The 12727-nt window shown below is 43.8% G+C and overlaps 1 protein-coding gene across 2 annotated transcripts in view; it reads left to right on the top strand.

The window, feature by feature from the left end:
- FRMD4A (FERM domain containing 4A) overlaps positions 1-12727 on the top strand; it is a 266873-nt gene that overhangs the window by 73426 nt on the left and 180720 nt on the right. For both annotated transcript variants that reach the window (XM_026648647.1, XM_026648648.2), the window contains exon 2: positions 11078-11143. In XM_026648647.1, coding sequence (XP_026504432.1) covers positions 11078-11143 — 66 coding nt within the window. The remainder of the gene's footprint in view (positions 1-11077; positions 11144-12727) is intronic.

The raw sequence follows: 12727 nt of genomic DNA, 5'->3' as shown, positions 1-12727 counted from the left end.
TCATGATGAAAAACATGCCAACTGTTCGTGGTCCACCCTAGCCCTGGAACCTAGGCTCACTAACTTGCCTTAAAGGGGTTAAACTCTCGCTATACTTGTGTTTGGAAATGGGTGTTATTAAAATGCGTTAGCCCACACAACCTGTTTTCCTAGGCAGGGTCTGTTTGAAGGGTGGGTGGGTGAAATAATTGAAATGGCAAAACATAAATCTCGAAAATACCCCGATGCTTTGAAACAATGTCGGATTCGTGAAAGGAAGAAAGGGGAGTGGAATGTCCAGGTTTCCTTTGTTTTTCAAAAGAATATAGACACGTATTATTTTCAGAGAGGAAAACCATCGGTGACATAAAACAACATTCTGGTGAGGAAACCGGCATGTCCAGGAAAGAAATTCCTTATCTCAGGATACTGTTGAAAGTAGGCCCTTGAGGCCAGCGTTTCTCAAACATATACCACTGGTGAGCCGATCCAGAAGTCTGTTGGGTAGTACGCTGATTGGCTTCAAGTACAGTGTCAGACTAAGAATCCATTCTAACTACACCTCTACCCCGATATAACGCGACCCGATATAACACGAATTCGGATATAATGTGGTAAAGCAGTGCTCTGGGGGGGCGGGGCTGCGTGCTCCGGCCGATCAAAGCAAGTTTGATATAACGCGGTTTCACCTATAACGCGGTAAGATTTTTTGGCTCCCGAGGACAGCGTTATATCGGGGTAGAGGTGTACATGGTCAAATACTAAGTAGTTTGCGTTTTAGACGTGGCATGCTAGGTCTTCCCATTTGAGAATCTCGGCTTTGTACTGTAAACGGACAGACGGAGAAAGTTCACTTGGGCCTGATTCAGCAAGGCCTATCAAAAACAAAAGGGTGTAAGCACATGCTTTGTTGAATCTGGGCCTTTACGTTCCTTGGTGTTTGTGGAAGAAACAACCTGTGCAGAAAATCACTTGGGGGAGATTTTCAAAAGTGTGTGGGTGCCTTGGGAGCCGCCGGGTGTGTCTACACTGCAATGGGGACAGCATCGCCAAGCTAACTTTGATCCAACTAGTTACTAAAATCACAGCAACGTAGCCGAGGCAGCATGGAGTAACCCATGGTGCCAGGCCGTATTGTAACTTGGGCAGCTAGCTCATCCTGCCACTCTGTTGCCACGGCTACGGTGCTATTGCTAATGAGCTAGCTCAGTCAAAGCTAGCGTGGGGATGCCCATGTGTGCTGCAGTCGCGCCTCGCAATTGCTGTGGGGACACGCCATGAGTCACATAGGCACAAATGGTAACCTTCCCGCGTTGGGAAGAAAAGGCTCCAGCTGTAGGCCAAGAGTTCTTTTGGCAGCTGTCAAGGTAAAACAGTGAACTCAGCAGCTCCTGGGGCAGTATTGCTCAAAACGTAAGGCGAGGTGTAGAGAGGAAGTGCTGGGGACAGAGGACACTCGCACGCTCAGGCGAGGAAACGTCACTCCTGGTATTCGATCTAAATTTGCTCGTTGTTTAATTTCATCCCGTTATTCCTATTTAACTCCACTTATAGCCCATAATAATTTCTCCCCTTGTTGCTGTTCCCATCCTGCAGATAGTGAAGTTATTCCCCTGAGGCTATACATATTTTGTGTTTGAATCTTTCCTCCCAAGAAGTCAATCCTCCTAACTAATCACTTACTCGTTTTTGTTATAGGTCTCTCTTCCCTCTTATTTGTTGCTATCTTCTTGGCATTGATATTCACAGAAATGTCTGCAATATTCTGCATTCCCGGCCCTTTAAAATACTTCCTGTTGTGCAGAGGATGCCCCGCCCTGCCAGGTGAAGTCCACTGAATAACACTGAAGGCCTGTTTATAGCCACACCACCACCATGCCCTTCCTGCAGGCGAGGAGGAATTTTAAAGGGCTAGGACTGTAATTGGAGCTTCACCAATATGAGGTCACACCCCTGGTCTGGGATGTAATGGTCTCAGTGTATGAAACACACAATCTCACTGTGGGTTTTTTTTCTTACCATTAAGAACTGATGTAAAAAGCTGCACAAAGGAAGCCATCTGCATTACACATAAGTTGCATATAGCCTACAAAACCAGGAACAATACTACATATTTTTCAGTGCCACCTACTGGCACCTTCCCTACTAACTATTTACCTATATTCAGCTTTAGAGGACACTAGGAACATTCAACACTGTCCTGTTTTATGAGCTCATATCTAATTTTATGTCTAAATTTGGGATATCTGTCATGGATCTATGGCCAGGGCTCCAAAGTTAAGGTTAAAAGAACAGGAGTACTTGTGGCACCTTAGAGACTAACAAATTTATTAGAGCATAAGCTTTCGTGGGCTACAACCCACTTCTTCGGATGTTGTTAACTTTAAAGGGGATGCTGCCCATTTCTGCCATTGCTTTAAAGGGGTACCATAGATCCTAGTCAGTTCTACTACAGAAAGACTTTTAGTAGATGGCAAATGCTTGAGGACGGGGCTTAGAGAACTAAGATCATCATCCTTCCTAGGGAAGAACCACAAGGCTTAAAATTAACCTCTTCTAGCACAGACTGCTGAATAGCATTCTTGGTAAAGAAGAACAGCATGAATAGCTGTGAATGAAAGAAGATTAACCCACAGAGTGCCCCTGGGTTTAATGTGTTCTTACTCCAGAATGGCACCGGGACTCCGTAGGACTTGCTGCTAAAATATTATTTAGGTCACTGGTTCCTAATCATCATTAGCCTCTTCTACCAAAGATCCTAGGTATTTTATAATAATAGAACAAATATGAAAACAATACTTTGCATTTCTGTATTGCTTTCTATCAGGGGATCTCAGAGCAGTTTACAAACATCAGAGGCACCATCAACTTGAACCCTAGTGCGTTAAACCCCAAGTGATAGAAGTATTCCCCATTGTGCCAATTTTTGTAGTTCTACAATCATTTTTTCCTCTCTTTTGAAAATGTTTCTTCTCTCCCCTGGTGCTACATGAAAGATCCATACAAACAACAGGGGCAAATGGCTGACTAACAGACTGTACAAAGCAGTGAAAATGACTATGCACAAAGGCCCTGATTCTGAAAAGCATGTAAACACGTGCCTCATTTTAAACACATGCGTGTTTTCCCTAATAGGAATTGTAGGCCAGTGGGCCGACCCACCGGCTGAGGAAGATGAATAACTCTCAGTCCTTTTTCTCAGGGCTTTCTTTTAATAAGTCAAAAAACAAAGGATTCCAGAAGTAAACAAGTCACTCAGAACAATAGACCTCAAAGGCCTGGGACTTTTCTGGCTTCTTAGCCAGCTGGGAGGGGAAGGTCGCACTGTTCCCCAAGGTAGTCGCTTCCCTTCTACTTTTGTATCCTTACGCCAGGCCGCCATGTGACAAGCAGGGGTCTGGGTTAACCCCTTGCAGGGCTGCCCGGGGGGGGGGGAGCAAGTGGGGCAATTTACCCCAGGCCCCGGGCCCCGCAAGGGCCCCCACGTGAGTTTTTGGGGCCCCTGGAGCGGGGTCCTTCACTCACTCTGGGGGCCCCGGAAAACTCTCGCGGGGCCCGGGCCCCCGGAGCTTCTTCCGCTCCAGGTCTTCGGCGGCAATTCGGCAGCGGGGGGGTCCTTCCGCTCCGGGACCCGCCGCCAAAGTGCCCTGAAGTCCCGCGGCGGGGGGTCCTTCCGCCCTGGGACCCGCCGCCGAAGACCGCAGGCCCCCTGAATCCTCTGGGCGGCCCTGACCCCTTGTACGCTGGGGCGTGTGGAGCACCTGTCCATCTTGTCACAGAGGTGTTTTCTTGAATCAGGGCCAAAGTGCTGGTAAAAGCACAAAGTAAACCAAAATATTTTTTCTCTCTCATCTCTTCGAGATCTAGCAATTTAGGAGTCCCAGTACCACCAGTCAGTTAAAAGTTTTCAGACAGGAGCATGATATTAAGCCAATAGTAACCCTTTAATCAAGGAATCAATCTCTCCTTCCTCTTTCCTTCAATGGATCTGTCCAAACACCAGGCTCCGGTGACAGGTTTTTGTGTATTCAGTACAGTAATTACCTCCTGTACATGCAGCAAGCATTTAGGAAATATTCTGCTTCCAATTATAATTTTTTATTTGAGTCACGGAAGAATACACTGTATCCTCTTTATTTCTGCAGTCAACTGCTAATGAAATGTGCCAGGGATATTTATAGAAATGCCACTATAGATAGTGTTTGCATTTTGTGCCTTTGAGTTATTTAGTGTGGCAGTTTTCACCACCAGGATTTTTTTTTTTTTTTTTTTTTGAAGAGCAGCTGAAAAGGGATCACTTTGCAACTGTTTATTTTTTTAAAGAACATTATTTGTGTTGGCTCCAACAGTTCTGTGAGCAGTGCACACTCTTGGTAGTTTACTGGCAGGCTGACCTGTGACCAGAATTTAACTGAGTGTTCAGGTGTGTTTCCAGGGTATGTTGGGGACAGTCTGTAAGACTCTCGGAGCCAGTGTTTGGCGTTAGAGTCCAGATGAATGGAAAAGAAGTGAGCTGCTAAAATGGTTCACATAACAGTGCAAAACAACTGCCAGCCTCTCTACGTAATACTTTCCTCAGAAACGCACTATGTAAATATTTGGGCAGCCGTCGCCAAATGAGATTTAAAGCTTTATGTTGATGTCAAACAAAGGCAGCTAGAAAATCTTTCCTTAATGCAAAAGGCAAAGATCTAAGAGAGTCAGCAAGTAACTTTTAAGAGGAATTTACTTTCTGCTGTGATGAAATACTCTGGGATGAACAAATGTGTACGTAGTTCTCACATAGCACTTTTCATCCCTAGATCTCAAAGCACTCGGCAAAGGAGGTCAGTATATAGTTATCCCCATTTTACAAATGGCAAAACTGAGGCAGAGAGGTGAGGTAACTTGTCTGTGGTCACCTAGCATACCAGCAGTAGAGCCAGGAATTGAACCTAGGTGTCAGTCTAGTGCTTTACCCGCTAGACCACACTGCCTCAGAGATTATATACCACTGATCTAGACCATCCCTGACAGGTGTTTGTCAAACCTGTTCTTAAAAACCTCCAATGATGGAAATTCCACAACCTCCCTAGGTAATTTGTGCCAGTGCTTAACTACCCTGACAGGAAGATTTTCCTAGTGTCCAACCTAAATCTCACTTGCTGCAGTTTAAGCCCATTACTTCTCATCCTGTCCTCAGTGACTAATCAGAATGATTTATCGCCCTCCTCTTTCTAACAACCTTTTATGTACTTGAAGAGTGTTATCATGTCCCCCCCTCAGTCTTCTCTTCTCCAGACTAAACAAACCCATTTTTTTCAATTTTCCCTCATAGGTCATGTTTTCTAGACCTTTAATAATTTTTGTTGCTCTCCTCTGCTCTTTCTCCAATTTGTCCGCATCTTTCCTGAAATGTGGTGCCCAGAACTTGACACCGTATTCCAGCTGAGGTCTTATCAGTGCTGAGTAGAGTGGAAGAATTACTTCTCAGGCCTTGCTTACAACATTCTTGCTAATACATAGGCACTAAAAACCCAGATCTTCCAAGTATTTAGGCTCCATTGGAAGTTAGAAGCCTAAATATCTTGAAGGATCTGAGCCTAAAGCCCTGCCACAAATTAATGAAATCCAAACAGATGCTCTCCCTAGCAAGCAGCCGGTACAACTCTTGAGCTGAGTGTGAAAGTAATAAATCCTACAGTATTACAATGACACTCCGGTGCATAATTTCCTGCCCAGCTCAGAACAAAGTCCAGCTTTGAAGTATTCATGAACAGGGATCCTAGTTTTCCATGATAAAAAACCCCAAAATTCTCTGATAAAAAACATAAGAATCTGTGTTTTTCCGTGATTAAAATGAAATGCTGAACTTTAGTTTCCCTAGCCACAATATATATAGGTATCAGTTGAACATAATGTTTTAAGCACATTCGAAGCCTGTCAGTGCCATCAATCATTATAATAAAATAAAATTAATAGAATTGCAATTCAGCTGAAGCCCAAGCCCTGCTGCCCAGGGCTTGGGCTGTCAGCCCCGGTTTGGTTAATCCAGAGAGCCCGGATTACGGAAGCTCGGATAAATGGGGTTCTACTGTATATGTTTTTATTTTTTCACAAAATGTAAAAACTAAAGATTCTCTCTAAAAATGCAAATTCTGTGTTTTTCCGTGGCAAATGGATTTCTAGGATCCCTGTTCATGAACGATCTCTTATGCTCTTCACCGTCAAGCATACTTGTCTTATACCCATAATCCTCCCTTTCTTAATCTTCTTCCCCTTCCCCCCTTGGAATACTCCAAATGCTTTTAGTAGCTGAGGGAAAGTAAGTCCCCACCCTCCCTTTCTGCTTTGAGCTCCCCTGTGCCCCTCTCGTAGTAGCAAGATCTTATTGATGGAGTTTAAAGACCTTGTGCCACTCTTTGCAGGCTCCCCCATCAAACGCCTCTGCTGCTGAGCAATTGTTAATGGTTAGTGACCTCCTGCTCCCTGGTTCCATCTGTTGAACATTGCCATTGATTTCTCTTCTCTTGTTATGTGACAATCCAAAGCTGCTCCTTGGTTCATCTCCTGAGAGGCCATGGAGGCACCGGCCCAATGGAGCAGACACTGTGGAATTGCAACTTTGCAGAGAGTCAGACGCAGCAGCCTCAGTGCAGCCAGAATGTGCTGGATCAGTTCTCTCTTGCGGTGCCATGAAACGCTCCTGCTTCTCACTCCAACACACTAATAGAGCTTGTTTTACTTTGTTGCTGGAAAATAGCTTTCACTGTGAGCAGGTGTCCTCGTGGAATTGGAAACAAGCAGGAATATGGGCATTGCCATAATGTCTTAGCTCATAACTAGTCTGGTAGTCCTGCCTTTTTCACTGGTCCGTACCTGTTGCTTCAGAGGAAAGAAAAACCACATCATACACTTAGCCTGGGATCCTGATCTTAGGGAAAAGTCTGTAAGAAATCTCTGGGCATGTAGCAACTTCACAGTACTGCACATCTCAGCCACCCTGAATTTCAAGACAACAGCAGGACTAGAACTCAGCTCCTTCTGCTCCAAATCCTCCTTTCCTTATGAGCTCAAGGAAAATCTCCATTTGCAATCACAGTAAAAGGCGTATGGCAGTCCGCTAAAAAGTTCTGGTTCTGCCCAGTAGAGGGCAGCAGTGCCCATGCCCATTAGCCAGTTCATTACATTGTGATTCCAATCTCAGAAACAATATGAAGCATAGGAATCTACTGACACTATCAAACTTGTGCCTGAGCTGTGAAGGAACCTGAAGTGCTCTTCACATGTATGTCAGGGTGGATAAAAATTGAGAATTTTTTTGACTAAATCAAAATAAATCAGATTTTTTTATTTAAATCGGATTTTTTTTTGTTTTATTTAAATTATATATTTTTTCTTTTAATTTTAAACAGGTTTATATTTAAAATCTAAAGATGCTGAATTCAGGAGCCTCTATCAAACACTTTGAGTTAAAATCTGCTTTTTCTATATAAAGAAAGAATCAAGGGAGAAATCATCTAACTTTTGAGGTCAAGCTTTATAAATACTGCGCAGTAGGTCAGCCTAAGTAACTTAGGAGACGGTCTCATTTTCAAGAGACTTAGGCAAATAGGAAGTTAAGCTCCAGCCACTTTCACTTAGGCATATTTGAAAATTTTCCCAGGCTGACCTGAAATAATCAGTGTAATTCACTGACTACAGTTAATCCCTCTTTTTAATAAATCATTTAGTTGTAATGTGAAACATGTTTTCATAAGAAAAGTTTATATATCCAAAACACTTTAGGTTGTTTTCTTTAATAAAAATAAATTTTATATGCTGTTTTGTGTGTTCAGTTAAATTCCAGGTACCACCTTAATGCAGTAGTTTGACACAAAGCAGGAGCAAAAAGTTGATTATCTAGTAAATAAGCAATATATCATTCATCATTTTCTAACATACTAAAAATGGACACTTAATAAACATCTGAGAATATTAAGCTACATAGTTGCTTATATAAATGAATATAGTTATAGTATACTTCCTAGGTAGCAAAATGGTGTGCCAAATCTAGTGTAAATGCTCTATTTTGTTGTAAATTAACAAGTTTAATGATTATATCAACCAATGAGAATGCACCTTTCTTTAGAAAAGAACTGAAGTGCAAAAGGAAAACTTGATTAAAATCAATTAGCTAAATGGTGGCTTTTCATGAGGTAATTTAAATCATGATTAAAGTTGTGATTTGTATTGCCTTCATTTAAAATCAATCCACCCTGATATATATACTATGTGATCCTACTATATATAAACTATTACATATCCCTTGAAGTCTGCTAGGTACTTTGCAATTACCAGTCTAACATGACAGCTACTCAGATGCTCTGGTGATAAGCAATATTGCAAAACCCAAAGAGACATTAACTTTTCCTACATTTTTCCCATCTCTGCAAGTGATCAAAATACGCACACTTTGCACCTAATTGAGATTCTGTGTCATGCACAGTATCTTTAACTTATTTTTGAATTCCAGGATACCATCTGTTTGCGTTAGGAAAAACCTAAACCTAAACCAAAACCTACTAGGAGGTTACAAAATTAAGGAGCAGGAAGCTATAAAGTTCCAGTTGAAAACTGAGCCTTTTTTGATCTATGATAGTGCAAAACCAAAAATATCTGCACATTTAAAAAACAAAAAACCCCTCTCATTTTAAAAAGTGCTGCTGTGATCTAGTAGATTCTACACAGCACTGAGAGTCAGGGGAATCGGATTGTGTTTCCCTCTCTGCCACTGCTTCAAGATGTGGCCCTGAGCAAGTCCCTTACCTGTTTTCTGCCTCAATTAATTGAACCGGTAAAACTGGGATAAAGATGCTTCTCCACCTTTTTTAGATGTGGCATAGCCCCAACTTGTGGACCCTGCAGGTATCAGACGGGAAATAGGCTAGAGAGAGACATGGAGACAGACTATTTTGGAGTTCTCCAAGTAAGACATTGAATCCAATCTCCTCCATTAAGTTGCTGATGGAACAGTTAAATGAAAGCCTTTTGCTAAAACCTGAGAGTCCCTGCTTGCTCAGGAATACTACATAAGGCACTCTGAGATCTATGGGGAAGAAGTGCTATGGACACACAAATTTCCTTCTTGTCTGCGGCCTTAAATGGCAGGCCTAGAGCACATCTTTACAGCTGAGTTGAAAACCATTTAAATACAAACAGGGTTTATAGAGCACATATCACTCATCAAGCAACATAACCAATGTAGAACAATATTTTGCATGCCATTAGTTACCAGAGAGATATCTTGTAGCAAGACAGTTTGTAGCCATGGCGGTAACCAATTGACATTTATGAGAAGTCTTGTTTTACAAAGGATTTTCTTTGAGTTGAATGCCAGAGCTCCAATTGTGCCTAAGAAACAGGCATTAGTTAGCATTGTTGGTATTCAAAAGACATTCTGGTATAACTAGCAACACAGACAAAGCCTGCGGGGTTTTCAGTGATGTTTGTACATGCCTGGGGTGGTAAATCTTATGAGTTGGTGATAACTGAAAAGAAAAGGTGCCTTTGACTAATATTGCCGATTATAAAGCTCACCTTTAGGAGTTTACTGTTGCAGAGTGCTCTGTGAAAGTGGAGTAGGGTGTGGTTTTAAGCCCATGGAATCCTGATAACACAGATCTAAAGGCAAAGCTGTCCTTGGTTAACCCATTGGGTTCAAGTATCCTGGTTGCTGTGGTTCTCTAAAAGAAGACCTCTGAACTTCGAGTCAGCTCTGCTATCTCCCATACAGAGAGCTGAGCTAGTCCTGGAGGAAGTGTCTGCTTTACAGGTATAAGACCTCAGACGCATTGTGAAGATTGCATCCTGGGGAGATTGTAGCTCACTCTGGGAGATACTTGAGGATTCTGTTTCGGCAACACCGACAGCGCTTGTCAGGGCACGAAATATTATTGAATTGGATATAGAATCCTCTCAACACACAGAAATCTGCCTTGGCCTTAAGATAAGAATATTCTTAATACTGCATTACCCTTAAAAAGTGCTGCTATGAGGCTTTCCCTGCATGACTTTCGTTGACTTTAAAGGGAACAGCCAAGCCACTGCCTTACTCCCTGAGAGTGTCTGTATAATACAGGACTGGAAGTTTCAAAAGCCCCCTACATGACTTAGGCACAAGTCCCACCAACAGCCAATAGGACTATTCACGTGTTTAAAGTTATGCATGTGTTTCAGTGCTTTGCTGAATCGGATTCTGAATGCCTAACAGTGCATAGAGATCTCACACTTTTGGTCATAGTGGCTTGCCCATAGGGGCACTCTGTAAAACTCCCGGCTGGCCATGGAGAAGCTTCCCTGAATCCATGGAAGTAGTCTCATGCATTTCAGTGCAGCCACAGTCTACATGAGTTTGGAAGAGGCCCGGTCTACGCTTAAATTTTAGTGGTATAATTATGTCTGTGAATAGCTGTACTTGTATAAAAGCACCTTTATATCAATATAGCTGTGTCCACATTGGGGGTGTAGTACCATTTTAATTATACCGGCGTAGGTAAACTGGTGCAACTTTCTAGTGTAGATGAGTGCAGGTGGGAAAGATCCAGGCCAAATTTATCCCTGGTGTAACGCCAGTAAATTCAGTAGAGTTACACCATGGAAGAACTTGACCTGCCAGACTTTAAACTATTTCAGCTATGGTTGAATCTTTGCTTTGATGCATCAACCACTTCCTTGTAACTTGTAGAGAAGTTTTCCCTGGCACTGCTTGGTGGCCAAGCAAAGCACTGAAGACGGGGGCAGACATATGAAACGTCTGGGCTGTCTCCCATAGTCTGTGCGGGACTAGCGGTCTCTCTTGTTCACTCCGCACCTTGGCCTCATTTTTCAGGCTGGAGCAATCCACTCTCTGTAGCTGAGTCAAAGCCGCGCTGTTCAGTGAAAGTTGGTAGGGTGTTATTTCTTCGTCTCATGCAACTTTTTCTTTTCCTGGTGCCAGGGAAGGGAAACCAGGGAATGAAACCCTTTGCTGGGACAGAGCTTCGAGGGAGCATGCCTGCAGTGCTTTAGTGGCAGCTCTCGATGTTTGCCAAGCCTGTAAATGAAGGACCCTGAAACATACTTTGTTTCTCTCTTGCAGATGACGGAGGGCCGCCGATGTCAAGTGCACCTCCTCGATGACAGGAAGCTGGAACTTCTCGTGCAGGTAATAAATTATCTCCACTGATGGCAGCGTTTGCCACAGCTCTGAATTCTGGGCCATATGAAGTAAATTGGGCTTGTAGCAAGCTCCCTGCTATTTGGCTACTTTGTGCTGGGATCCTCTTGGATCTTGCAAGCTAAGCAGCATCAACCTGGGCCCGGACTTTAGAGAATGGGAGACATCCAGGGTGCTGCAGGAAGTGCTGGCAGTGATTCATTAGCTGGCACTCTTCACTCTGTGTCAGAGCATGACCAATGCTCCAAAATGGTGCTGGGACCACTGTCTTTTGGGTGGGATGGAAAACCAAAGTCAGGGCCGCTTGTGGTCCTTAATAATCCCATGACACCTTCTGAGGCATTAACCATCATGTCCTGGCCAAATTTCAGCTCCAGGAACAACATTCTGCCTACCTAAAATTCCCTCTGCAGTGTCAATTGCACGCACACTGTTCTTCACTTCCTAAATCATCGCTGGGTGATGTTAAACTGCTGTCGGAGATGGCAGCGCTTCAGTCGTGGGTGAAGTGACCCGCACATATGTAGTTTGCATGTCAGTTTAGGTTTATAGTACATGCTTCAAGATAAAAGGCAACCTATGGAAATGTAAGAGGTGATTTATCTTTGGAGATATTTCAGAATATACCTATTGGGATTCATGAATATGCCTTAAACATGTGTGCAGTCCAACTAGAGCTATTTCATTCTTCTGATTGCTGGGATTTGAACTTACATCTCCCAGATATCTGTTTTAAATCTTTGGCTACTTTTTCGCCTTCCTCTGTACTATTGTAGAGTAACCACCCTGAGGTCCCAGTCAGGATCAGAGCTTTATTGTACACAACACCATACGAAGACATCACCCCTACCCCCCAAAATGTATAATCTGACCCCCAAACTAACCCCTGCAGCTTGATGAGAGATCACTCAGCAGTAGGTTGGAAATCTCTGGGCTAGCCTGCCTTAATTGCGTAAGACCTGTGAGGGCCCACGGGAGGTAGGTTCTTAGTACAGATACTTCACTCTGTATGCTTGGGGATTCTGCAGGTACATCATCAGTCAGGATTGAGCTCCTCCTAGAAAAGCAGGAGCTGACAGTCCATGCCACATGTCATAGGAAAGGGAGCATTTCCTGACAGTCACAGTAAGGTCCCAGGTTTGACCTGTAACAGGGTGGCTGGCCCTTCGGGTCAAGGGGAGACTGCTACTGAAGCAGGCTGGCTCCTGCAGGAGGCCCTGGAGCACGGCATGACTCTCAGACAAACGGCCTGTGGAGTGGAATAGACAGACGGACGCCCCTGTAGAAGACCCCGGGCTCAGGGAAGGGATGATTGATGCGCTGTGCTAGTTTGATGTGGAAGAAGTACAGCTGAAATCCTGGGAAAGGGGCCTGACCCAGACCCTGGGCATGGTGTCACTCCTTGCTGGGCTGAGGGGACAGGCCAGCAGCCTACAGGGTCTAGATCCTAATGCTAATGAAGTGATGTGATGTTACTAACAGAGCATGTGTGCACCTACCTGCTGCAGTGACTCGTCCGCCTGCCAGGAACCCTCTGGGTCCTTCTGCTCACTGCCTACTGACTAAGGTCCG

This window comes from Terrapene carolina, unplaced genomic scaffold, assembly GCF_002925995.2.
Source record: "Terrapene carolina triunguis isolate 2854851 unplaced genomic scaffold, T_m_triunguis-2.0 Scaffold68, whole genome shotgun sequence".
Taxonomy (NCBI): domain Eukaryota; kingdom Metazoa; phylum Chordata; order Testudines; family Emydidae; genus Terrapene; species Terrapene triunguis.
This window is presented reverse-complemented; position numbering and strand designations above follow the sequence as displayed.